The 25,583-nt window shown below is 43.1% G+C and overlaps 1 protein-coding gene across 1 annotated transcript; it reads left to right on the top strand.

The window, feature by feature from the left end:
- Positions 1–206: 206 nt before the first annotated feature.
- Positions 207–23,463, top strand: SENP5 (SUMO specific peptidase 5). The gene is made up of 10 exons (XM_033068211.2): positions 207–270; positions 5,727–7,273; positions 10,395–10,500; positions 10,648–10,795; positions 11,414–11,461; positions 13,362–13,439; positions 16,711–16,848; positions 18,507–18,590; positions 19,969–20,019; positions 20,109–23,463. The coding sequence occupies exons 2-10, from the start codon at positions 6,322–6,324 to the stop codon at positions 20,217–20,219; spliced, it is 1,716 nt and encodes a 571-aa protein (XP_032924102.1). The 5' UTR covers positions 207–270; positions 5,727–6,321; the 3' UTR covers positions 20,220–23,463.
- Positions 23,464–25,583: the final 2,120 nt, after the last annotated feature.

The raw sequence follows: 25,583 nt of genomic DNA, 5'->3' as shown, positions 1-25,583 counted from the left end.
TTTGGCAGCGCAGCCCACACAAACAGCCACCCCGCTAAGGCTTGGCAGAGCACGGGAGGGGGAACGGCTGGGCCGGGTGGGCCGAGCCCCGGCCCTGCCCCGCCGGCCCTGCCCCGCCGCGCTGCCCGGGCGGGCCCTGCCCGCGGTGCCGCTCCCCGCCCGTCGCAGGGCTGACGCGGCGGCGCCGGCGCAGCTCCGGCCCGAGCGCGGCGGGGGCGGAGCGCGGCCCAGGCGGCGGCCGGGCTGAGCCGGGCGGCGCCGCGGGCAGAGGTGAGCGGGGGGCGGCGGGCGGCGGCGGCGGCCCCGGCCCGCCCGGAGCTCGGCCCCGCGGAGCGGAGCGGCGGGGCCCGGGCGCTGTCAGCGCGGGGCGGCGGGCGGGCGGAGGCCGCGGGGAGCCGCGTGTGGCCGCGCTGCCTTCCGGCCCTCCCTGCGCTCCGGCCTCCTGCCCTGCCCGCCCCGCAGTGTCCGGGGGCTGCCGCGGGGCTGTGACCGGGCCAGCGGGAATCGGGGGGAATCCAGGCACGCCGTGCCCTGGGCAGCAGGGGAGGCTCGCCCTGACTCCTGCTGAGAGAGTTGGGGCGTTGATGGGGTTGGGAAGCTGATTTTCAGGTGTTGCAAGAGCTTTGTTTCTCCATCATTTGGCTCTCGACCCCACTCCTCTGTCCCAAAGTTGTCTTCTCCCTGAGACTGCCAGTCTCTGTGCAGTGTAAGCGCAGCTGTGCTGGCCGGGAGGGACAGGGACAGCAGCTGTGGGTGCTGAGCCGCGGGACAGGCTCAGCAGAGATGTGTTCCTCAGCTAAAGGCTGCCTTTAACTCATGTGCCCTGCCATTTCCAAACTCCACTTGTTCTAGCCCAGACTTTAGCTCAGAAGAGAGATGGATTGCCTTTGGTAATACCCTCATCTTACCTTTACATGTTGCCAACACAAGAAGAGAAGTAATTTTTAAAAGCTGCAGGAAAATGTGTTTAATACTTGTGGAAATACACTCTGTCTTAAGGAAGGCCTTCAGAAAACATCAAGACCTTGAGACCCTTGACCTCAGACGCACTCAAGGACCTCAGATGAAATACCAGTTCCTGTTCCCTTCACAGAGCTTGGACAACAAAGTTTGATGGACTTTGTTTCAGCTACTTCCGTGCTTCTGCCTTGCAGAGGTATTCAGGAAGGAAGGGACAAAACTTGAGTCACATTTCATTAAAATCAAACTAAAGCCTGAAGATTAAAAAGTATTTATATCCTTATGTTTGCTTATACAAAAGGATCTTTGGGTTCTTTAATCTGGAAAATTTCCATCTGTGATTTGTGACAGTATTTCTCTTAAAAGTTCTGTTATCTAATATACATCTCTCCATTTATCTAGTTTAGCCTAAAGGAGGATGTTTCTTTAAGTAAATTCTATCATCTTGCCAGAAATAAATCTAGTAGTTGTGTTCCAGCTAGGTGAGACTGTGAGTTCCCAGAAGTGCTGGTGGAGAGAAGAGTCCATGGTAACTGTAGGAGTTGAAGCCTTGCAGTGTGACCATGAGGTCACCAGCTAGTGTCCCGCTGTGTTCCTCTGAGTCAGTAACTTCGGACTTTGGCTATTTCTGTATGGTCTTGTGCTAATGAGTTATGTTGTGTCAAAGTGCCTTTCCCTAGGGCTTGCTTCACCCTGGAACAAAATGTTTGCTTAACAGTCAACAGCACTGTGCTGATCAGAAAAGAAAGAGAAGAGGGGATAGTTGCCACTGCTGTGAGACTGCTTTTGCATGTGCTAATTGAGTCATTTCAGACTGCCTAACCTTATCAGCTTAGCTCTGGCCACGTGGTGGTCTGAAGAGAGACACCCTTCTCCAGCTTCCTCTCTCTCTTTCCTATTTTGGATCCTGCTTGGGGGAGGGAGGGCATCTTCTTGCATAGCATATCTCAGCTGCACATCATAGTCTCAGGCTGGCTTTCTCTTTCCTCCTTACCTCTCCTGTCCTTGGGAGCTGCCCACTGGGAAAGGCTGAGCTCTGGATCTTGTAAAAACTGCCTCCCACGGGAGCAGGTGATGCATGAGTTACTCCTGCTTGCACAAGGCCACGCTCTCAAAGCTGTTTGCTTTATTTACATTACTGGTGTTCTTAAAAACAAGCTTCTTTAACACAAGAATTTCCATGTGTCTCTTGATCTACTAGGCACCCTGACACAGTCCTAGGTGGCTTGTGGTGAACTAAGCATGAAGGAGAAACTCTTCTGTAGTGCTGCCGGTTTGTTCTGCACTTGTGTGGACAAAAGGGTTCTGTGGTCTGCTACCTCTGGTAGCATTTGCTGGGACTGCTTTCCCCATTTATGTGCTTTTCAGTTAAAACCTGGGGTCTCTAAAACTGTCAAAAATAAATAGGACTGCCAAGAACTAATGGGTGGTTAAACTAAGAGGCTTATAATGGGTGAGAGATAGAAATGTAAAGTATCTTTTACAGTACTCCACTGAATGTGATGTAAGTTGCAGCCATGAAAGTTGCAAATGGAGCAATCTGCTGGTTGACCTAAGGAAAATACAGTGTGTGTGTGTGTGCACTGAATTTGTTACTCATAAAGGATCGAGGGCCTCATGTTCCTCCATTCCCGTGTAGGTGTGCAGTGCTTGACGTCAAGTTGCTACAGTCATGTTTGCTTGCAGCTTACCAGAGCTCTTGGGATAAGCATTCTGAAAACTGAGTGGTTCCCAAATATATAGATTTTTTTAAAATTCGAGTATAAAGCAAATCTGTAATCAGAATCTGCCATTAATATAGAGATGTAACAGTCTGGGGTTGTCTTCATCCCAGTGCAAAAGAGGTTGTGCCTTTTCATATTTAACCATTTGCAGTGCAGATGGTATGTCAAACACAGCTAAAGGGGTGAGTTACAGTAAATTCCTTTCGTTTTTGGTCTTTGGGACATGTACATCTTGGGCTTTTTGAGTTTGAGGTTTGTTGGTGTAGAACTGGCAGCGTCCCTGTGCAGTCATCCCTGTGCTGTTAGTGGTGCAAGTTCCTCAGTTCAGAGGTGTTTCATCTGTGTTAATGAATGGGGCAAATATTTCACTTCAGATTCTTAAACTTTGAGCAGTGCTTGCTTTATTTTTGGTTTTACATTGCTCACTTCAGTTCCTTTTCTAGCAGTGCACTTCTAAGCTGTCCTTTTGTCTTGCTGGTTTATGGTGCCGAGTAAACCTAGCAATACCCCTGTAGCACTGGTGCAAAGTAAGTTCTTCAAGCAGCATCTTGAATTAAATATTTGCATATGAATTATCTTTTGTCACTCTAAGTAACACTGCTGTTGGAAAAGGAACTGTTTCAGCTCCTAGGACTGGGATTAGCTGTTCTTTAGAGGCCTTCACTTTAAGGGGATCCAGACTCAAAACTGATCATGTTTGAAAAGGGAGAGGGGAGGGGAAGAAAACTTTGCTTGGATTCAGTGGCTTACTCAAACTTTATTTGCACTTTAAGGAGAAACCTTTTGTACAGAAAACCTGTATAATGTGGAGAAATTGGTGTGGGCATCACAAACAAACATTAAATATTTTTTTAATCCTCTAAGTTTTTTTTAATGATCCAACTTAAAAATGAAACAGAAGAACAGGTAGGGAGAGTAGCTTTCCTAACATCTTCCTTTGTTGCAGTTTTAAGAAGCTGGATTTCATGACACCAATGAGCAAATGATCTATTTCCATTGCTGTTGCAATTGTATTGAAACTGTGGCATCACCCTTGTTCAGGTTTGCCTTGGGTCCTTTTTGTTACCAGGATTTACCTTTGCTAGAATCTGATTTCAGTGTTTTTCCTGCTATGATCATGAGTTTAGTCTCCTATGGGCAGAACAGTGGCAGCTGTTGGAATTTCAGCTCCTGTATAATCCCTGACCATTCAGAAAGCCTTTTTCTGTGTCTGTGGAGGCTGCTGGGCTTGGCGGTGGGAGAGAAGGAGAAAGGTGATGATTCCAAATGGTTCAGAAGTGTTCTTAAAAACTGCCAGGTATGTGGCACCTATTGCAGAGCCCAAGAAGATTAAACCCTTGCCTTCATCTGCTGTGCTCTCCTTGGAGTGCTCAACACTTGCTGTGTTGGCAGAAGCTCCTTGTGTATGAAGCTCTGTTGAGAATGTTGAGATTTGCCTTGGTTTGTTTGTTTTACCTGGATGAAGTATGTCTGGAATAAGCTGTCCTAGCAAGCCTGTGGTTTGGCTGATGTTTACTGAGGCCACTCAAGGAATGTTTTGTTGGTGCTGCACACAGTAGACAGACACATAGAGTTTGTAGTGGAAAAGCAGGCATCATCTGCAGTAAACTGTATCTAGGGTAGAGAAATAGGGAAGTGCTAGACGAGCAAGTACAAGAAAATTGGTGTGATGAGATGTTATGTTCTGATTTTTCTGATAACTGCGTTGTGTGGTGAGTAATAGAGGGTTACAAAAGAGCCAGGCCCTGTTGCAGTGCTTTTATACTGTAAAACTCTGTTCTCTAAACTGCTGTTTGTGTCTAAGTTGAGTAGAGTGAAAAACGCAGGGGAGCTTCTTAAGTCGGACTTTGAATGCTTGTTTTTGCAGGTATCATTCGTACTTGCCTTAAAAATCCAATTGTTAATGTTTTATTTTCATTTATAGAGTCTATAGACTCCTTTATCTTGAGCTACACATGCCTATGTCTAATGATTAGGACAGACATGGCTATGGCAAAACTTGCTATAATAGTCTCTAAGTCAGAATAAGTCTAATAGAGAGGCAGGATAAAGTCCTTTTCTGAACTTGAGAAAAATACAAACTTGTAAAATACAGGATGGGATGTACATGGTGAGGCTGGGGCAATTTGCATGAAGCATCCCATGTTGTGTGTGCTGCTTTTGCCTTCCCCTTGTGTTTCTGGATTCTTCTAACTTTTAATTAATATTTTTAGCTACATAATGAAGATAAGCAGATACTACTATGCATGCTTTACGTGTTTGTGTAGTCTCATATACATCCTTATTGGACACTTTGAGATGCAGGATTTTTAGTGGGAAAGGAATTTTTAAGATGATTAGCTGCTGTGCTGCATTGGTACTGCTTTGTTAATGCAAAGATAAACACTGATTATAGAAGCTGATAGTGATGGTGTCATACAGAATGACGTGTAGCTGTAAATATAGAGCAATTACTTCGGGAGTAAACTGTGTCATTCTTTATCTGTTCAGAGAATCAGAATTTCTGTGGGTGTTTGTGTTTTGCTGTTCCTTTAAAGGAAAACTTTGTGTGAGCTTGTGAAGTGTTTTCAGAGCTGCTCACGTTTATTACACAAGAGTAAGGCCTCCTTTGTGCAGTGCTGATGGGGTGGGGTACCTGCACACACTTGTTGATTACTTGGACTTCAAGGTTTTGTTTTTCAAAAGCCTTTTGAGGCAATCTGGTTAACTGTGCTTGCCCTAGGCCCGGGCAGTGAGAGAGGTTTAACCTCAGGCTAGAGAGTCATGAATTAGATATGGGGAGCCTGGGATGGGTGGGAATTACCTGTTTATTGCTCTACCTCTAGGGAAGGAAAATGAGCAAAGCCTGTTTACACACCGAACCATTGCAACTATGACTTGTTTTTCCTTTTGGTGGAAGTGAAAATATCTTAGGGAATGTGGGGTTGTGATTGGAGAAGGGGTGGAATTTTAGATAAGCGTGTGGCCTGGGGGATGTGCCTTAGTGTTTTGCTATTGTGTTACAATCCAGATAAGTCTGAATTAATTTCCTTATTCTTTCAGCTGTTTTTGAAGATCATAATGCAGCAGAAAAATGAAAAACCATAGAAGACATTTGCTTTGGCAAAGAAGTCGGCTGCAGGCCCAGTCTGGAAGATGGACCACTGGTTTTGGGAAGCTTGTGAAATACTGCTTCCAAAATCAAGTTTTCCTGACTTAGAAGAGAAGACAGAGTGCTCAGCTACTTGTGAGATTAAATCACAACAAACGGTGCAGAAGGAAGACACTTGAGCTCCAAAGCAGGTGGGCTCCTGGTGTGCTTCTTAATGCAGAAACCTGTCCAAAATCTGCTGTTGAAGTAGTTACAAAACTACTGAGAGCAAAAAGATCCTGTCCCTATCGCGAAGCTGAAAGCGTCTGGAGGAGCTGCAAGGAAACTCAACAATGAATCCTTTCAGAGTGAAGATTCCTTGAATGAAGAATTTGAAACTGTTGCTGTTTTCAATAGCATCTCTGGCCATATCCATTATGTCTCATGTGGCTGGCTGGAAGGTGCTGCCTTACCTGTAAAGAAAGGTGGTTTTGTATATCGCGGAGGGGAGAGCAATAATGATGAGGGCGACGCAGTCCTGGTAGTTTTAAACAACTATAAAAGGAAATGCTGTTGCAAAGGGAGTGGAATGGAACTTGTGGCCCCTTGACAGCTCTAAAGAGGTCCAAATTTAACCATCATACTGTAAAAAAGAGATTTTTATTTATGATGCATAAGAAACTTTCTATGGTTAGGTTTCGGTATAGAATAATAAAATTCCCGAAACTTCGAGCAAGAGGCAAGACTTGCAAATTAAGAAAAATCAAGCGAAGGTGGGTGCAGAAAGTTACAAGGGACCATCAAGAAACGCTTCAGCAGAATTTTGAAAGTGGATTGTGTAATTTGTTTTCCTCCTGGAAATCTAAAAGTAAGCGTCTTTGGAAGCGGTACAGCTTATCAGATATGAACAATAATACACCCAAATCTGTAGGAGCGGAGAGTGAAATATGTGCACCTGAGATTGGCCACACACAGGATGTGTCTGCTGAGCCCTGTTCTGAGGATCCAGCATCCGGAGGGCAGGATGGCAGTGTGGATGCTGTCCCACCAGAACTGCATGTTAGAGCTTCTCCAGAGGCAGAAACCTTGCACCAGGTGGAGACCAACGGGGCTCTGGCAGAGGATCATTGCTCCGACATTGTCGTCTCTGTGACAGGAAAAGAAATTGCTGTTTCAGATCAAGATGGTGCAGAATCCAAGGAGGTTGTGGGTGTAGATGGAATGACACTGTTGCAATCCTCATTGCAGGATTCTGATGTCAGTGATAATTTTGCAAATGGACCTTTCTCCATGGAGCTGACACAGAACGAGGACAGCTCTAGCCAGATGGAAGTAGAAGGCTCCTTGGACATTTTTAATTCAAAATTACTAGATCACCCTTACTGTAAAAGTCCTCTTGAGGAGCCTTCACCAGAAAGCACAGGAAAAAATCTGAAATCAGGAGCTCGGAAGGGAGGCAAAAGGAACAGTCAGAAAACTTCCCGGGTGGCTGATGAGCAGTTGGCAGCATGGCTTTGTGGTATAAGTTTTAAATATCTTAGGGCATCCAGGAGTTCCTGAAAGCTGCTGCATGTATTGTGGAGTTTACATATTGTGTTAATTCCTTTATAAAAATGATTTTTTACTTTAAATTGTAAAGGTCACTTAGCATAATATTTGATTAAATGAGGCTGCAAAGAGGAGAGCTGCATGGAGGAGAGCTGCATGAAGGAGGGACACATGAATGTTTATGTGAAAAGCTATTTTAAGATTTTGTTTTAAGAGAATACAATATAGTTTAATTGGAATCTGCAGAAAATTGTTGGTAGAAATTTTAAATGTCTTATTATGTGGAATCAAAAGGTTCAGGTTTTTAACCAGTTGTCAATTGTTATTCTTAATTTGATTTTTGAAAATCCTAGGTGTTTTAATGCTTCCTTCTACCCTTTTGCTCTCTTCTCTTCCTCTTAGTCTTAAACTAAATCATTTAAACTGAGCTTTTAATAGCCAAGTACTCTTCATTGTCCCTTAGTTTTCTCTTCAGTTGTTCATAGAGTAAGCTTAATGAACCCTAGGAGACAATATTTTTTAAAAAGACTCAGCAAAGCAAAAGGCAAAAAGGCTTTGGGGTCTTTTTGTGCTATGCTGAGCATGCAGTATTCGATAGGCTTTAAAGAGGAGCATGATAAAAATAGTAATTGGTGTCTTATTTATGTGTAGCAGCTTTCTACACACAGAGTAAGGAGCAGTGAGCTAACACGTTGTGCCATCATATGCCATCAGTGTAACTTCAGAGATGTTCTGATAACTTCCTTTGGAGAAATTGGCTTTTTAGAGTTCCATAAACTTTAAGCTGGTGTCAATGAGTGTTAAAGGAATTGTTTGAAGTTTGACTTTCTCTGACTTTTCTGCGTACCTCCTTGTCCTTCAATTTTGCAATTGATTTCTCTAAAACAAAATGTGAAGAAGGAGACAGTGAACCTCAAGAGAGGAGTTAGCTCTCCACATCCATCTCTGTAAGTTGGTGTGGGATGTGTATCTCTGTGACGGGCTTTATGTGATCCAGCAAAGGACAAGATGCTGTGTGAGAAATTGAGAGAAACTGTGGTAACCCAGTGAAGAGATCACTTCTGCAATGGAGTTTTGAAATTTGTCCATCAGAAAAAGAGATGTAGTCCTTCTATAACAGGCAAGATCCAAGGTCATATCAGGGTGGCAAAGGTTAAAGTTTTGTCATCTGATAGTATACAGTACTTCTGAGTTTTCTCAGCTGAAAAACTGTAAAGAAGAATTTTAGTTGTGGTATAACTGTGTACAGGGGCTCTTGTGTGTTTGGGAGTGTTGTTAATAATCAACTGCACCCTAAAAAATAGTGCTAACCTGGCAAGAGTTCCTGGGGTAGAAACATGAAGGAGGTGCAAGTGTTAAGGCTGCTCTTGGGTTTTGAATTTCTCTGCAGCAGCTGAACTGGGACGTTAATGGGCTGCAATGCTTGGTACATTCAGAAGTGCTATTAAGTATCAAACAGCCCCATGGTAAATCTTGTTCATGATGGGAATCTGATTTTGCCCCAGGGCTGAACTTTGTATTCTCTTCCTTGAGTTACACCAGCCCAAGTGAGGTCAGTATTGCTGGAAGTTATTGCTGCTCTTAGTTGTAATGACAAGAAAAATCCTTCCTCTGTGTATTAATAAGAAGTCTTTAAAAATTTTATATATTAAAGCAGAATAAGGTACACTCATAAGCCCCATGCATTGTCTAGCTAGACTTCTAGCCAGAGTGAGAAACATCTTCCCTGTCACAGTGTGCTGAGATGTAAGGGATAAAAGTTGATAGGCAAATGTGTGTCAGAGTTGCAAGGAAGGTTCTTTTCCCATGAAGAGTTCTTCGTTGTGGTTTGATGTTGCTCTTCAATCCTTCCTCCCTTCCTTCTGTCACACTTGTTATATCTTCACTGCTATTCTCAACTCATGGTGTTTGGGGATTTTCCTTGGTCTGTCTCCTTTGGTTTTTATTCTTACTGCTGTTCTTCTGGCACTTTTTCTCTCATCTTGCTTTTTCCTATCCTGGTCTTGAAAGTTTGCAGGAAATGTTCTTAAAGCCTTAGTAAGCACACACTGTCCTATCCAGTGATGCTCTGCCATCACACTGCAGCCTCAGAAGAGTCCTGGACTTTGGATTAATGCAGTTTTCCTGGACTCTGATCTCAGATCCAGCTTTCTGTACACACCAGCTTTCTGTACACAGAACACATGTTTTCTGCTGCCTCTGAAAATTCATTTTCAGAGAGCTGGACAGCTTAATCTTTTTTTCTCTTGTTTACTAGCAAGTGTTGAAATCCTGTTCTCCATTCTGTTTCATTCTCAGACTGGTTTTGGATGCTTGTATGGAATTTTTATCTCCAGTGTTCCAGTCTTGTGTTTGAGAAAGAAAAAAGTCTTATTTCTTACGTTTTTCAATTCCTCCAGCATTCATCTCTTCATTATTTCCAAGTTAATATCTTTTTCTGGTGTGGATGCTCAGTGTTTTCCTGGGCAGTGACAGGCTGACGTAGCTGCCTGTGTCACCTTAAATGCCATCCCTAGGATACAAGGGTAAAGGACCTGCTCTTGCTGGGAGTCTGTCTGGTGCCTTTTCCGTTCACTGTGGTGCGGCAGCGGAACTGAGCAGACTGCAAACACTGCCAGCTCCAGCTGCCTGCATTTGAGGAGAGTCATTCTGCCTGCCATAAGGACAGGATACTGGCTTTTCAATGAAACCTGTTGCAGGAGCTGATGGCTTTTCACGTTGCAGTAGAATGATTTGAAATGCTAATTGAAGTAGGGAAGGGGATGGATTCTTCTCCAGCACTGGTATAATTAGTTTGCTGCAGATATGGATGTGTATGGCAAGAACAGGGGCTGATCTTTTCCTGTGAAGCTGAGTGATCAGATTCGTGCATTTTTATTTTTGTCCTTCTTCCCCTACCCCCGCTTTTATTTAATGTTGCCAATTTGAGAATAGTTTTTTTAGATACATACTTGCCATGTGTGGTGCTGCATGTTGGTTGGGTGCAGAATGGCTGCTGCTTGTACCTGTAAGAACTGAGAGCTTTATTGGATTGGTGAACTCAGAAGATTTTTTTATATGTTTGCACTTTTATTTTTCTGGTATATTTAAAGGATTCCTAGATGAAGTTATGAAGAAATATGGCAGTTTAGTACCACTCTGTGAAAAAGATGTCATGGGAAGATTAAAAGAAGTCTTTAATGAAGATTTCTCCCATAGGTGTGTAGCAGTATCACATTGTACACCTGGTAAAGAACAAATCACTTGCATTGCTACTGTATGTTCTACATCTAACAATTAGCAGAACAGAATCCATTTGACATGACTTTGACTTGATTTTTCTCTGCCTCTTCAATCCTGTTTTAGAAAACCTTTTATCACCAGAGAAATCATGAAGTATCGGGAAAAGCATCCAAAAACCTCCACTTGCAATTTCCGGGTCTTCTATAATAAGCACATGCTAGATATGGATGATTTGGCTACACTGGAAGGCCAGAACTGGCTGAATGACCAGGTCAGAGATGCTTGGTGTTTGTGTGCTTCCCTAGCTGTTTTTAGCCCATTTGTATTAGAATCCCAGTTGTATTCCTTCTGCTGACATTACAGGTGGACTATGCTTCTTTTACTCTTCACAAGTAAAAGGGGTGGTGGGCAGCTTGTGCAGTGACAGGTGCAGTAAGTCTGGAAGCTGGGAGGTGTCACAATTAGACTGTTTCCTTTTGAAGAAATGATGTACTATGTTGATAAAATAGTGGCTAGTCATATAGGTTTTAATAACTTTCCCCATCCCCAGCTTGAGCAGATTAGAATGACAGAGTGAAACAGCAAACTGTGGCCCACAGCCAAAAAGCCAGGAAGGCTGCAGAGCCCAGGGCATGCACCAGTAGATATAAATTGAATTAAACTGCATTTAAGATTGAGGCAGACTTCAGGCAGCCAGTTATAGTCTCTCTCCAGGATGACCACTGTTAGTTATAGAGTGCTTGTGCTTCAGACAATGTGGTTCTAAAGATTCCTCTCCATATTGTTGGTTTAAGTGGATAGGAGCCTTCTGTTTGTTTTATGGGCATTTATGAATTTGGGTTTTAAAAAATTGTTACGTCTGTATTTAACTATTTACAAACTCTTTCAGATAATTAACATGTATGGTGAACTGGTAATGGATGCGGTCCCAGAAAAGGTGAGGGGGTTTTATTATTATGCAAATGTACCTAATGACTCATGGAGAGAGGAGGGTGAAACTTTGCACATTTCAGATGTAGAATCAGGATTCAACTCAACAATGGTCTGAGTGGTTCCATTATAATGGGATGCTATGTGCTGCTCAGGTTTTCTACCTCTCCTTTCCCCTTTTCAGTGCTGTTGCTCTTGTTTCAGGAGCTGAGTGTATTAGCTCTGCAGGTGATCTCTGTGGTAGCCTATTGTTGCTGATGTACCAGTGGAAGACACGTGCCCAATTTTGGCCCATCCCACTCTCCTTACTTCCCTGGAGATTTCTGTTTCCAGTTTATCTGCTTCTGAAGTGCTGCATTCATGCCTTTGCTCACCAGCCTGGTGTTTCAGCTGAAATTTCTGATGAAGATGGATTTCTGCTGAGATGACAAACCATGAGTGTTAGCATCTGAACCATGCACATGTGCTGCTTGCACTCACCCTCCCACCCACCTCGTAGCTGTGGGGGCTGTAACAGCTCAAGCTGTGTCAGCTGCCTGCCTGGTGAATGCGAATTTGTGTGGAGCTGCTTGGTTCCTTGGCAGTATTGACTCTGCAGGACTCTGTTTTGTGCATCCTCCTCAGAATGCTCACAGCTTCGTAACTGCAGTGCCTGACTGCTGGTGGCAGTTGACAGAAAGAAAGCAAGAAAAAAGTGATCAAGATAACAACCCCCCCCCCCATTTTGTGACTAAATTTGCTGCAGTGACAATTATGAAAACCCATCTGTTTACTAGTAGGGCAGAACAGTTTTCAGGTGAGACCACAAAGGAAGAACCAAACAAAGCCATTTTTAGATGAGCTCTGCACAATGTAGCTCTTAAAATCTTCAAGCTCTGAAGAAGGAGCGTTGTTGCTTTGATTGGAGGTGATGGTGATTCTTCATTAGTATTCTCTGTATTTCCTGAGTGTGCTAGGCTTGGGGTATTGGAGATTGTATCTGTTTGCTTGTGTCTGCTTTTTCTTCCTAGTGCATAATTGAAATCCTCATGGGAGATTTTGTGCTGGTACCTCAGAATGTGGTTTTGAAGTCTGTTGGCATAGCTAATGGGTGTTAGACTGTGTTCTCAGATGCTGAATTTTCTTTTTTTTTCAAGTAACAGCTCAAGACTTCTGCCACCTCTACACCAGCAGAATTATTAAAAACAGATGTTGCAGATTTCTATTTGTATTAATCTGTTCCTATAATTGCAAGAAGCTAAGCACAGGGAATAATAGTGTTAACCTGGAGCTATTTTTTTTTTGCATAAGCCTACTTTTTTTTGTCATAAATGTCGATTTTCACTTACCAAATGGATTGGTCATACGTTAAAAATACTTCTCAACAGCAGAATATTGTTCTTGTTGGGAGCTGGTCATAAGAGCTGAATACCAAAGACAATGTTGTTGGACTAAATCTCATAACTGTTTTGATCAGTTTTCTTTTTCTGAGTCTCAGCTTCCAGCAACTAAAGCCAGAAGTTACTCCCTTCTCCACCACCCCCACTTTTCCAGTCCAATGTTCTCTTCTTGTTCCCTGTAAAGAAAACAAAAACTAACTTCTTGTCCTGGTGTTTTTCTCCCAAGTCCGTCCCCAACAAAAGAATTAAACATGATATGCCTGGAGATACAAAAATGTAAATATAAATGCTGCAGTGGCTCACATGATGTATTATAGGGAAATAAGGCTTATTTTATTAGCTTGCTGAAGAACAGTAATAGTTGAGGCTTGGCAAAGCCTGTGTTTGTCCCTACTGGGGTTCTGTTTCTAAACCTGCATTAAATATTGCCTCATTACAAGTTGTTTTGTATAAATTATCCTGGGGGAAGGGGAATGACTGTGCATGAAAATTTCTGTGCTCATTCCTTCCCTCTCTCTCTCTCTTTAGGTTCATTTCTTTAACAGCTTTTTTCATAGACAGCTCGTAACCAAAGGATATAATGGGGTGAAGCGATGGACTAAAAAGGTACCTTTGATATGGTGTCATCTGTGCTGGGGCTCTGCTGGGCTGGGCTCAGTCACTAGCTTGAAGCTGGGTTACAGTGTGTTACTTGCAAAGGATGGGTTAGCAAAGGAGCTTTGGAAAGCAGGGAGGGTTTGATGGAAATAGTAGTGTGGCACTATTCAGGTTAGTACGGGTATGTTGTACTTGGAATGGCTAAATCTTCAGTGGGAGGTTATCTCTTTGTGTATGTTCATGCAAGTTGTTAATTTAACTGCAAGAAATGTCTCTTACTGCTCCTGACAGTGCCAGGTACACTAATCTGCAGGAGAGCAGACTTAATTCTGCTTCTTCCTTTTATCTCAAACTGGCATTCTTTGACAAAATCAAATTGTTACTCCAAGTAACACATACCAGGTACTAGAAAGCAGAAAAGAGACCCATGGTTAATAAGCCAGCCTGTTGTTCTCATGACAAGAACAGAATTCACCTTGCTTTCCAGGACCCACACCAGATCATGGGTGTGATATTTTCAGGGGTAGCTAATGTAAAAAGAAATACTCTCTTTTTTTCTTTTTTTCTATGAACATTTGTCCTTTCTAATATGGGAGATGAGGCAAGACTAATCAAAGGCCGTGTTTGAATGTATGATCTTTCTGCAGAAGTACTTAAATAGCACACATCTGTGAAATGCTAGAGATGAACTCATTATCCAAATATAAAATCTATTCATATAATTTATTAAAAATCTCTTTAAAGAGAGATGGAATATCGGTGCTTAATATTCCCACATATTATTTTTTAAATATTCCTTTTCTCCAGCAACCCAAGTTTTGTAAAACCTTCAAAATTAAGGTAGATTCTGGAAGCAGGATCTTTATTGTTTTTCTGCTGAGAGGTACCTGATGAGACAGGATAATTTTTAGATATTTACACTTAAATTCCTGAATAATCTCTCAAGCAAGACTGAGAACTAAGCAGTTTCTATGGGAAGATTTCTGTAGACTGCTTCATCCTGCAGTGTGCAATTAAGGGGAATTTGTTTCTGCTCTTTAAACACACCAAAGTATTGCAGCATCTTCTCTCCTGGGATAAGGATGTCCTGTGCTGGCTCTGGCTGCAGTGGTTTCAGAGCTGCTGTTTGTGTCTATCCCTTCTGATCACCCACCACACTGGCACTCATGATCCACTGTCATGACACAGAGCTGACTCTGCTCTCTTGGTGAAGTGAATCTGGGTTGCCCCCACTCTTCCTGTGCATCAGTTCATAACTAAAGACCCCACTTTTGGCTGCCTGTTTCTGCTCTTGTGCTGCAGGACTGCACACCTGCAGTAATCCCACGACTAGGGCCACATGAGGACTCTTCAGTTTCATGTGGCTCTGCTGTTGCTGGACATCACAGAAGATGTAGTTCATTTATCTTCCTCCAGTTTTCCTTTGTGCTCTCAGCTTGCTGCTGGCTGACATCCCCCTGCTTCTCTCCAAGAATGATGGATCTGTGTGCAGCAAGTGTGCTGTAATCCAGTCAGGAAGCAGTTTCTGCAGGTGGGAGCAGGGTCGATGCTTGTCACAATCAAAGGACTGTTGTGAGCCAGGCTCCGCTGATAACTGCTGTGAATGCCCAGACCTTTTTGTCTCTTCAACTTCCCATTGTTACTTAAGAAATAGACTTTTCTTTCCTACAAAAGACCTGCCCTTGCCAGTAGTGTTGCAATTATGTACTGTTCAAATTGCACAGTGCTTAAAAAAAACAGGAAAAAAGCTTAGAAATCTTCCCACAGGATGAGTTCATTTAGTTCAGTATTCTATTTTTGCTTATTTTCTGGACTGTGCCACCAAAACCCCAGTAATTAGACACTTTTTTCAGGAGGAGCTAGGAGAAGGAAGATCATGAAAGGCCCTGGCTTGGCTGGCTTCCAAAAGCATAAGGGCTCATCTGCCATACAGACACCGGGGGTGTTGCATCTGATCTACTTGTTCTGTACTTCAAGACCTTTTCCCTTGTTTGCTTGCCTGTGACCACAGTACATCTGCTACAAAGTTAGCTTTGAGAAAGGATGAATCTGTTCTACCTTCTAACCCTCCTTTCCTCTGCTCACCAAAGCATCCTGCACTACTCTGCCTTCCTCTGGCAACTCCCAGAGCCAGTGTTAGAGCAGAAGGGGTTTGCAAACTGCAAACTTGCTGGTTCTGTGAGGTGTTTGTAATTACAGCTTCTCATAGAATTATGGAATGGTTTGGGTTGGAAGAGACCTTACAGATCATCCAGTTCCACCCCCCTGCCATGGGCAGAGACACCTTCCACTATCCCAGGCTGCTCCAAGCACTGTCCAGCCTGGCCTTGAACACTTCCAGTGGTGGGGCAGCCACAGCTTCTCTGGGCAGCCTGTGCCTATGTCCCACCACCTCCACAGGGAAGAATTTCTTTCTTATATCTAATCTAAACCTGTCCTCTCTCAGTTTAAGGCCATTTCCTCTTGTCCTGTCCCTCCATGCCTTTGTCCAAAGTCCATCTCCTGTTTGTTGTAGCCCTTTAGGTACTAGAAGGTTCCATAAAGTCTCTACAGGGTCTTCTCTTCTCCAGACTGGGAAGCCCCAACTCCCTCAGTCTGTCTTCATAGCAGAGTCCTCTGAACATCTTTTTGGCTTCCTCTGGATCTGCTCCAACAGGTTCACCTCTTTCTTTCATATAGGACCTCAGAGCAGGACACAGCACTGCAGGGGTCTCCTGTGAGAGCAGTAGAAGGGCAGAATCTGCTCCCTGACTTGCTGGCCTCACTGCTTGTGATACAGCCCAGCATGCAGTTGGCTTTCTGGGCTGTGCATGCACGTTGCTGCCTTGTGTGGAGCTTCTCATCAACAGCCCCAAAGTCTGTCACTTACTCACAAAGCAGCTCTGATAGAAATGAGTGGTGCTGCACTGGACAAGTGTCATTACTGAAGAGATGTAGCTAACCTAATCTGAGGCTCGATTGTATTGCCATCATTACCTAACAAATCCCACTTTAACACAGATGTTGCAGTGCAACATGAGCAGGATTTTGTCACAAATACAGTAATGATTAATTCTGATACTGTACAAGGTTCCTCAGCCACTTTCTGGAGTGTAACTGTATTTTTGTGCCTGCTAATAAGTTGTATATTAGGTAAACATGAAGAATGTGGTGAAGGAGTGGAGGGGGCAAAAGAAGATTTCAGTTATGGAGTGGCAGAGAGGAAAGCTGGATACAATTAATCTCTTGCTTTGCTGTATTCTGCCTGTGGAACACTAATATATGTTGTTCTTTTTGCCAGGTGGACTTGTTTAAAAAGACTCTCTTGTTAATTCCTATTCACCTGGAAGTCCACTGGTCCCTCATTACTGTGAACATCCCCAGTCGAATTATTTCATTTTACGATTCCCAAGGCATTCATTTTAAGTTTTGTGTAGAGGTAAGAGTGACAACTGTGTCTGAAGAACTGTTTTCTTAAACAAAACACTCCCCCTTTGTTTCTGTTCAGCCATAAACTTTAAATGTGGTATGTCTGTCATTGTCTTGCTGTGTATGAAATGAGAATCAGCCTGTCCTGCTGAGGAGTCTGAAGCACAGAGCTCAAGGGTCACACCAGAGCCAGGAGCTGAGGTCAGATTGCCTATTGCCCAATTAGCCTGACCGTGTAATCAGCACAGCTTTGGTGACTCTGACTTGGCACTCCCACAAAAAGCAGGAGCTCAAAGCCCAGTGCCATGGGGAAGCAGAAGAACCCCAAGGAGAGTGAGGGCATTCCTTTCATCTGTTAAGGGACTTGTGTTTAGGATAAATGATAAATTGTGCTCCTTTAGGGGATAGGTTGCCTGGGTGAGAGCACAGGACTGAAGATGCTGTAGTGTTGCCCAGTGGGGTTTATGTGTTACTGTGCTATTAACAGTGTGTTGCCTTTTTCCCTGGCCTGCATTGACACAGAGTGTTTGCCTCTGGTTATAACCCATCCACTTTTCAGGGCTGCAACCTGAACACTGGAGTTAAATTATCAGTCTTCCTGATAAAGAGCAGTCAGGAAATTTTTGCTGGGCTTAGCAAATTGTAATGACCCTCTTACAAAAGCTAATTTTGTCAACTTAATTGCTTGCTTGATGCAGCAGCCCTCTACTTTTAACTGTGTATAGTTGTTGGCTTACAGAAGAGTAGTAATTATTGTACCCAGGAGAGTTCCCAGCTAGGACTTCTGAATGAAGATAGTATGCCTGCTGGCATTTGCTGAGGATGAAGCTAATGTTTGTCCTGGGAGCAGGAGATCTCATGCTCTCTAGCTTGTGAATGTGCAGCCATCCCTCTCTGCAGCCCTACAGTCTCCTGCAGCCTTGCAACAGGCTCTCTCCTATCCCATTCCAGACAAGGCATTTGCACCTGATTTGAACCTCACAGACATGAGGAACTTTTATTTCTGCCTGTTCTAGGGGTAGGAGGGGAGCAGTGCCCCAAAATTCGCTGTGATCCACACACTAGGGTGAATATTTGTGTGCTGCAGTGTTTAAATTGTGCTATGAATACCCAGCCTGTTTATAGAGAAGTAGGATTTACTTAACCCAAGACCATAGTCTCATTTATCTTGCTTCCTTCTCTTCACTTGTGTCAGCCTATTTTTTTTCCTGTATGTCACTAAGATTCTCCCTGGAGCTTTGTTGATTAGCTGCAGAACCTGAGCATTTTGTATTGAGATTCCAGCAGGAAAATGTGGTCATGTTGAATGTAAGGGCCTTGGTGTCAGCCAGTAAGCCAGGAAACAACACATACCAGGCTGCTCTGGTTTTTTCTGAATGTCTGGGAGCACTCTGACCTTGTGTCTGGGTGCCACAGCTAGTCTGGTGTGAAGTAGAGCAGTGTACAGTGTGGCTGAGGGGTGTCAGAGCTCCCCTTGATAGACTAAAATGAACCTTGATGATAGAAGGCACAATATCCACCAGAGTTCATTTCTTAACCTCTAGATTTGAGCTCAGCTCCTAGTGCTCACCTGAAATTTGTCCTCATTGTCAACCAATCAGTCAGTGTCTCTCTCCTGTTCTTTAGTGGGTGAATAATGTTGCTTTTTTTCCCCTTTCTTCTTTAAAGAACATTCGAAAGTATTTGCTGACTGAAGCAAAAGAGAAGAATCACCCTGAGTTCCTTCAGGGTTGGCAGACTGCTGTGACAAAGGTAAATGACAGCACTTTGAGCCCTGGGGTCTGACTTTGTGCGAGCTTTCATGAAGCTGCTTCTAAATTCATATATTTGTACAAGTAGTAGATGGGTTTATGCTGCTCACATGGAGGGTGGTGGGAGAAATGCCGGTAGTTACACATGAGACTTCCAGCACTGCTGCTCATTCAACTCCCACCAGGGCTTTAGCACTTTCTGCAAGTGGCTTGGTGATCTGAGCCTTTCTCTGGACAATTAAATGTGTGCACAGCAAAACCTGCAGCTGGTGTCCATACTGACACAAGGTCAAGGACTGGGTGAGCTGGACACTCAGCTGCCCCCCTTCTCCTGAAAGGGCTGTTCTGGATGGGTGGGCTTTGGTGAGGGAGGGAACAGGCTGGTGTTGCTACTGCTGATATTTTATGTTTGCTTTGGTCTCCAGGGCTGTTTGTGGCACATTGCGTTTGATGGCAAGTAAACAAAGTCTGGCAACAATAAAAGGGAATAACTTGAGTGTAGTGTAAATGAGGGAATATGTAATTTGTGTAGCCATCCCATAATGGCTCCAAAGATATAAAACAGGTCATTGCACACTAGACATACTTCCAACAGCTCCCTCCTTGCACAGGTTTATTTTTAGATACTGATACAATGATGAAATGATTCCTCTCTGCACTCATGCACAACCTGTGCAGTCAGTTCATCCTCCTGCATTCTGTGAGGCAGAAGATCTGGGAGTTGAGAAAAAACAATTACTTTGCCTTTTCAAGTGCCAGAGACATAATAGCACTAGTGATTGGGACTTTTTAGCTCTGCATATCAAAATTGAGCATGTTTGAGGAAATAATGAAGGTTGAAAGTTATCATTTGAGACTGCCTTGCTTAGCCCTGTTGCCTAGTGATGAACCATTTGTCATGTTCTCTGAAACCCTTCGGTGTGGCTGGGGGAGGAAAGCCGCTGCTGGTAGCATGGATGCTGAGAGTGATCTTCCTCTAGGCCTCTGTGACTTTGCTGATATAGTTTTGTCCTGTGTAAAGTAGATAATGCTGTACAAACATTTATTTAAACTAATTGAGAAGCTGTTCTGTGTAGGTCACTAAAAGAAAATAAACTTGAAAGAAAGACTTGTAATTTATTTTCTGTCCTACACTATATATTTTTCTAAATATTAGGTGTTATTCTAACAAGGTGTTGAGTGTCACCTTGCAAAGTTTGGGATGAGAACAAGTAATTACAACTCCAGTTTTTGCTGCTGCAGAACAGGTGGCTCTGAGCATGAGACAACTGATCCTTATGCTGAATCTCCTTTTGGACTTTAAGCAGGAGTTAGAGAACGAAAGGATCAGTAAAAGGATAAGGATCTGACATGTCTCTGGTTGTTTCTTTTCCTTTCAGTGCATTCCACAACAGAAAAATGACAGTGACTGTGGGGTTTTTGTGCTCCAGGTAAGGGTATTCCTTTTTAAAAATCAGTGGCCTGTATTGTTTATGTAGTAAATGTCCTTTTTTCAACCAAGCCTTTTCCTTTTCCCCAGTACTGCAAGTGCCTCGCCTTAGACCAGCCTTTTCAGTTCTCCCAGGAAGATATGCCCCGAGTGAGAAAAAGGATTTACAAGGAGCTGTGTGAACGCCAGCTAATAGACTAATAAAATGCAGCCAACCTAATTTCTCTGGCATTTCTGACAAGTTGCAGCTGGTGTTTGTGTACTTGAATTTCTGAAAATTTCCATGAATTTTGAGCGATTCTCAGCTGAGTGGTGTGGCCACTGTTGTTACCTCAATCTTTTGCAAAGTTCTTTAATTGGCAGAACATAACAGACCTGCCATAGACTATTCCTAATGTCAGTTTGGTTCTCTTATGTTCTTTCTTGTATTTAATATTTATTATTTCAGCATGCATATAGTCAAAGCATGCAACTAAAACCATGAAATGGTAGATTTGGGGCACCTTTGAGGTGTAGCTAGAATGACAAATACAGGTGAATTTGTCTGAAAAAATAAAGATGCATGATATGTTTTCTGATGCAATAATGCTTTGAATGTATCAAAAAAAAATCAATGCCATAAAAAGAACAGCTAGAACCTATTTGATAGTTCCATTGTCCCTGTTGTGACTGTGTAATACTGAATACCACATTTTACACATTTTTAGAGTGGCTAAACTCATCTACTACAGCTTTAATTTGTGAAGACCCCTTTTTCAGATAGTTCAAGATGCTAATAAAGTTTGTTCTGTTAGCTTTTCTCTGGCTGCCATTATCAGCCTGTCCCTATAGATAAAAAGCAGCCTTTGCACAAATAAAGCTTCAACACTTGTCTGTATAATAGAAAGTACAGAAGTGTTCAGTCAGTCAGATGGATGATAAGTTCCTAGATGCTGCAGAAGTCTCCATGATGTGTGTATTAAGGAGAATTATAAAGCTGGCCCTGAAGAGTCACAGCTTAGATAGTAAGATAAAATCCTTGGCTGTAACTGTTTACATCTCAGATGGCTTTGAGTCATTTCTCAAATCCACAATATACAGTGAAAATGTACCATTTCTCCCTTCAACTCTGTCTTCAAAGCTTATTGTCTTTAACCTCCCATTGGCTTTTGCTTTTGTTCAAATGTAAATTAATTCATTTCTGCTGCATCTGCTGTTTGATTGTGTCCAACATCCGTGGTTTTGTCTGCGTCCAGTAGCACCGATGGGTCTGGTTGGGAGTTCCAGCACTTGGGGTGGGTGCAGTGCAAGCACAGCGAGGTGATGTCATCCTGCTCCAGAGGGGTGTGAGCCCTCGAGCCCGGCCCTGAACTTTGTTGTGCTGGGCAAAGGATGAGGGAGAGTGGTGGATCTGCTGGGCTTTCACCTTGGTCTGTAAACTGTGATGTGCTCCTTGCTGAAGACAGCTTCTTCTGTTTGAAGAGCTTGTTGTCTGGCACTGCTACACCGGCAAATGTCTTTGCTGTGTTTTTCTGCCAGATCCAGGAATGAGCCCAGAGGAAAAGTATTTTCATTGCTAAACATCATCTGCTGCACAGCTTCACTTTGTGTCCATCCATAGCCCTGGCTTCTGATGGAGGAAAATCGCTTTGACTTTCCTGTCTTGCAAATTAATTCAGACTTGAGCTAAGCCAGGTGCAAATCCCTCCTAGATGACGGGAGGGAGAAGGGAGGGAGTGCCAAGCACTGTCAGGCCAGGAAGTGGAAGCACGTGCACACTATGCTGTGCTGGAGAAGGAGTTCCTGCAGTATCCTTGCATGTTCCCACTTCCCTTTGTTGGCAGCTGGCAAGGACTGGCTTAATTTAGCAAGATAAGGAAAGCCTTAAGCACTTGGTTAGATAATTTAAACAAGGAACTTAATGAATCAGAAAGAACCTAAAACCCAGACAGGCAAGATACATGTGCCCGTTGTACGGTGCAGGGCACCCCACAGCACAGTTTATTTGTGTTTCCCTGAGGTGTAGCTGACAGGACAGCAGCACCTTCTTGAGGTGAGTGCTTGTGAGCAATAGAGGGTGACTTCCATGACAATTGAAACTTGGGATGTGGTTTCTCTTGTGGGGTAGCACGTATAAGCCAGTGCTGCCATTCTCATCTTCTCCATGCACTGGTGTCACAATGAATGGTTCCAATGCTTATGGGGTGGGACAACTGATCCAGGTCACAATGAACCCAGAGGACAGTTCTTACCTCAGTATAACGTACTATTACATGTATATCCTGGTATGAAGGAATACACAGAATTGGGTAGCCAGGAAGAGATGTGGAGGTGGTGCCACTTTGGGTGCATGCAAGTGAGGCTTTATTTTCAAGACTCCTGTCAGAAAGGGAATGGAACAAAAAGAGAACTGCATGAGCAAATTGCTTTTATTTTCAGAACTTTAGCAATTTACTAAGGAAACTTGAAAGGTGTCCTGTGAGACTACCAGCCTGGGAGGCTCAATGCCTCAAAGAAAAACCATTTTTTTTTGTGCAAGTTGCCTTGTTGAAGGATATTTTTCATTGCATGGGAATGTGCTGGAACATTGCACTATAGACAGTTGTTTCCTGAGGCTTGGTGCCTACTACTGGTTGATAGGATCTTACTCTATGTGAGAGATGGTGAGGAGTCTTTAATCACAATCCCCTTATCAGCAACATCAGCCAAAGTGCAGGATTCTGGGAACTGTGTGTTGAACGTGGGTGCTTTGAAGCAAGTGCATGTGTGTCCCAGATCGTTTGATGGGAGGGGGCTTGCACTTGAATCTGCTGCCTTGTGAACTGGGGAGCAGGGTGGGGAAACATGCATGTTGGAAAGTACTTCTTATGTGCTTTCTTGTCATCTAGAGGTTTCCTGACAAGTGTTCCAGTTGGTTATGGGGCAGCACAGAGGAGTTGCACTTGAGTCTCCAGCTGTGAACACACCAGTGAGGGGCCTCTGAAAAAAAAAGGAGGGGAAATTGAAAACAGATCTAATGTAAGCAAAGTATGTTGGTGCAGTGTTGAAATTAATCACAGGCAGTCGGAATCTCAGGCTCTGTAATGGTGTATCCTGTGAAACTGGACTAATTAACTCCTCCTTGAGAATGTCTTTGATGCCTTAAAGGAGATGGACTTCATAATCTGTAGTCATTTTACTAGTTCTTAAAACATTCAGAACTATGTAGAGTGTTTTTATTATGAGAGGCACATTTATGTGGATGTAGTTATGGCTGTTAGCAATTCCATTAATGTGATCTTCAGATTTTCATAAATCACTCTGAACTGGTTTGGCAGATGCTTAAATTTCACGACTTGTTCCAAAGAGATTGTCTCGCTGTGCTGATTTATACAAATAGTCCCAGAACTGGTGAAGCCTCTGCCTCGTGCGTGACAAATTTAAGCTACCTGAGTTGTAATAAACCTTAAACAGAATTGAAAATGAATTATCAGTTTTCATTTCGTTTGCTTTAATCTATATTTTTAAATGACTGTGCCCCTGATACAAATCAATAAATGCAGAGTGTGGCCTTGATTCTGCAAGGTGAGTGGAGAGATGCCTATTGCTGAGCTGCTGGTACTTGCAGAATGGAGGCTGGACCTTTGTGCTGTGTAATATGCAATTGTTCTGTTCTTACCTGCCTCTCCTGAGTGTGAAGGTGATATTTTGAATGTTTCACATGCACTGATCACCGAGCCAGACAGGCTTGCACAGAGCTGCTGGCTTGTGTTGAATCTCCAGCATAATGCTTAAACTACCTTTACTTTCTCAGAGTTTTGATTGGCGTTATCTACTGTAGCATTTACTCAATTCAACGTGAAAATTTAAACCATGGAAAATGCTGCAGAGTTAACTCCACTGAGCAACGACTGCGCTGTGGGTGTGCTCTTGCATTGAATGAAGCCCATGTTCCTGTGAAGTAATAAAATTGAGTTTTACCATAAACCCTATTTTCTTTCAGCGGTTTGGTTTCATTTTAATTTTAAAAGCAACCGATGTGATGTTTGAGGGAATGTTTGTAGCAGCTTGTTTTGGGATGTGTTATTAGGAGAAGCCTCTCCAGTTGATTAGTTCAATAACTCTGAGCTGAGACTAATGATGCCTCTCTGCCTCACAGTGATGTAACCTACTATGGTTTTAGTTCTGACAACATACAAGATTGGAGATGTCACCCATTCCACAAATAAGGGTGGAAATCTTGCATTAGACACTTTCTTCTAAGGTGACATTTAAAAAACACAAATCTGTCAACAGAACACGTAGGACTTAATTTGCTTTTCTAGATCAAACTACACTAATGCCCTTCTTGTATTGCTTGTGGATTTAACTGTGTAACTATAGAGTTAAATCTTGTCTTTGCCACATGTTACAAAGCTATAGAGCTTGTGAATTTGTGATAATGGTGAGAATGAAGGCTTAGCAAATGTCTCTTTAAGCTATTAATCATGAGACTGGCAACATCATTGTCTTTATTACATTCATAATTTAAAAATCCTATCATGGAGGAGGAAACATGGATGCTTGTTAAATATATTCTTCAGTGGAAAGTACTAAGAAATCAGATCATTAAAGTACAGAATCATAAGAGACACTAAAGCCTTGCCAGGAACAATAATTACTATTTATATGTAATAGGCACTGGGAGGGAAAAAGATGAGTCTGGTTTGCTTATGCCTGAACTTAATGGGTTTTATGAGTAACCAGCTAGAAGGATTTGGGGATTGAATTTCATTTCAGAGTATGTAATATTACAAACTATAGAGCTAAAAACTGTTGTAAATGGAGTGAAATATCTTGAGAAATCAACTGGTTTGTTTTCTCTCAACACAAGTAAGCAGAACATGTGTGAAGCAGCTCCAGTCCCTGCCTGAAATTCTGATGAGTTCTTAATTCTTGGATTTAATTTCAGCATTGCTGGTAACTCATCTCCCCTAAACCTGGTACTTTGAGGTACCAGACCTTACTTAAACACTAAGGTTACCTGGGGCTCTTTACAGGCAACTTTGGGAACTGGCTGAGAGGAGGAGGGATCAAAAATCCGTTGGGGAATCTGTTTGCAGCACCTTGTGATAAATGTTATGTGGGAGGAAGGGCAGGGGAGAAACTGAGCTTTAAAAAAGATGCATTTAACTGGATAATGTGGGTCAGGTCATGTTTATGGTATGTGTTGGGCTTGATGCAGACAGGGAGCCATCTTGTTTGTGGAAACCTTTGAGATGAGTGGGAGAGAAATGCAGGGAAGAGATGCCTTCTGCAGGGATCATTGCTCTGCACAAAGGGACACTGTCTTGCTTCAAGCCCGTGCATTTTACATCAATTTAATGCAGGCAGTAACTGCAGCAAAGGAAGAAATTCCCTCTGCAGTGTTCAGCTGAACATCACGTTTGTTTTGGGCAGTTGGGGCTTGACAATTTATCCTCAGCATCTCTTGACAGCTCCAGCCCATTGAAGAGCTGGCAGGCACTGCTGCTCCAGGCAAACATGGGGCTGCTCCAAGGGAAAACCTCACAAATCAGTCGATTCCAGCTCACCTTTCAGGTCTTCTTTGGGGTTTCAGTGGTTGGT

Source organism: Catharus ustulatus, chromosome 10, assembly GCF_009819885.2.
Source record: "Catharus ustulatus isolate bCatUst1 chromosome 10, bCatUst1.pri.v2, whole genome shotgun sequence".
Classification (NCBI taxonomy): domain Eukaryota; kingdom Metazoa; phylum Chordata; class Aves; order Passeriformes; family Turdidae; genus Catharus; species Catharus ustulatus.
This window is presented reverse-complemented; position numbering and strand designations above follow the sequence as displayed.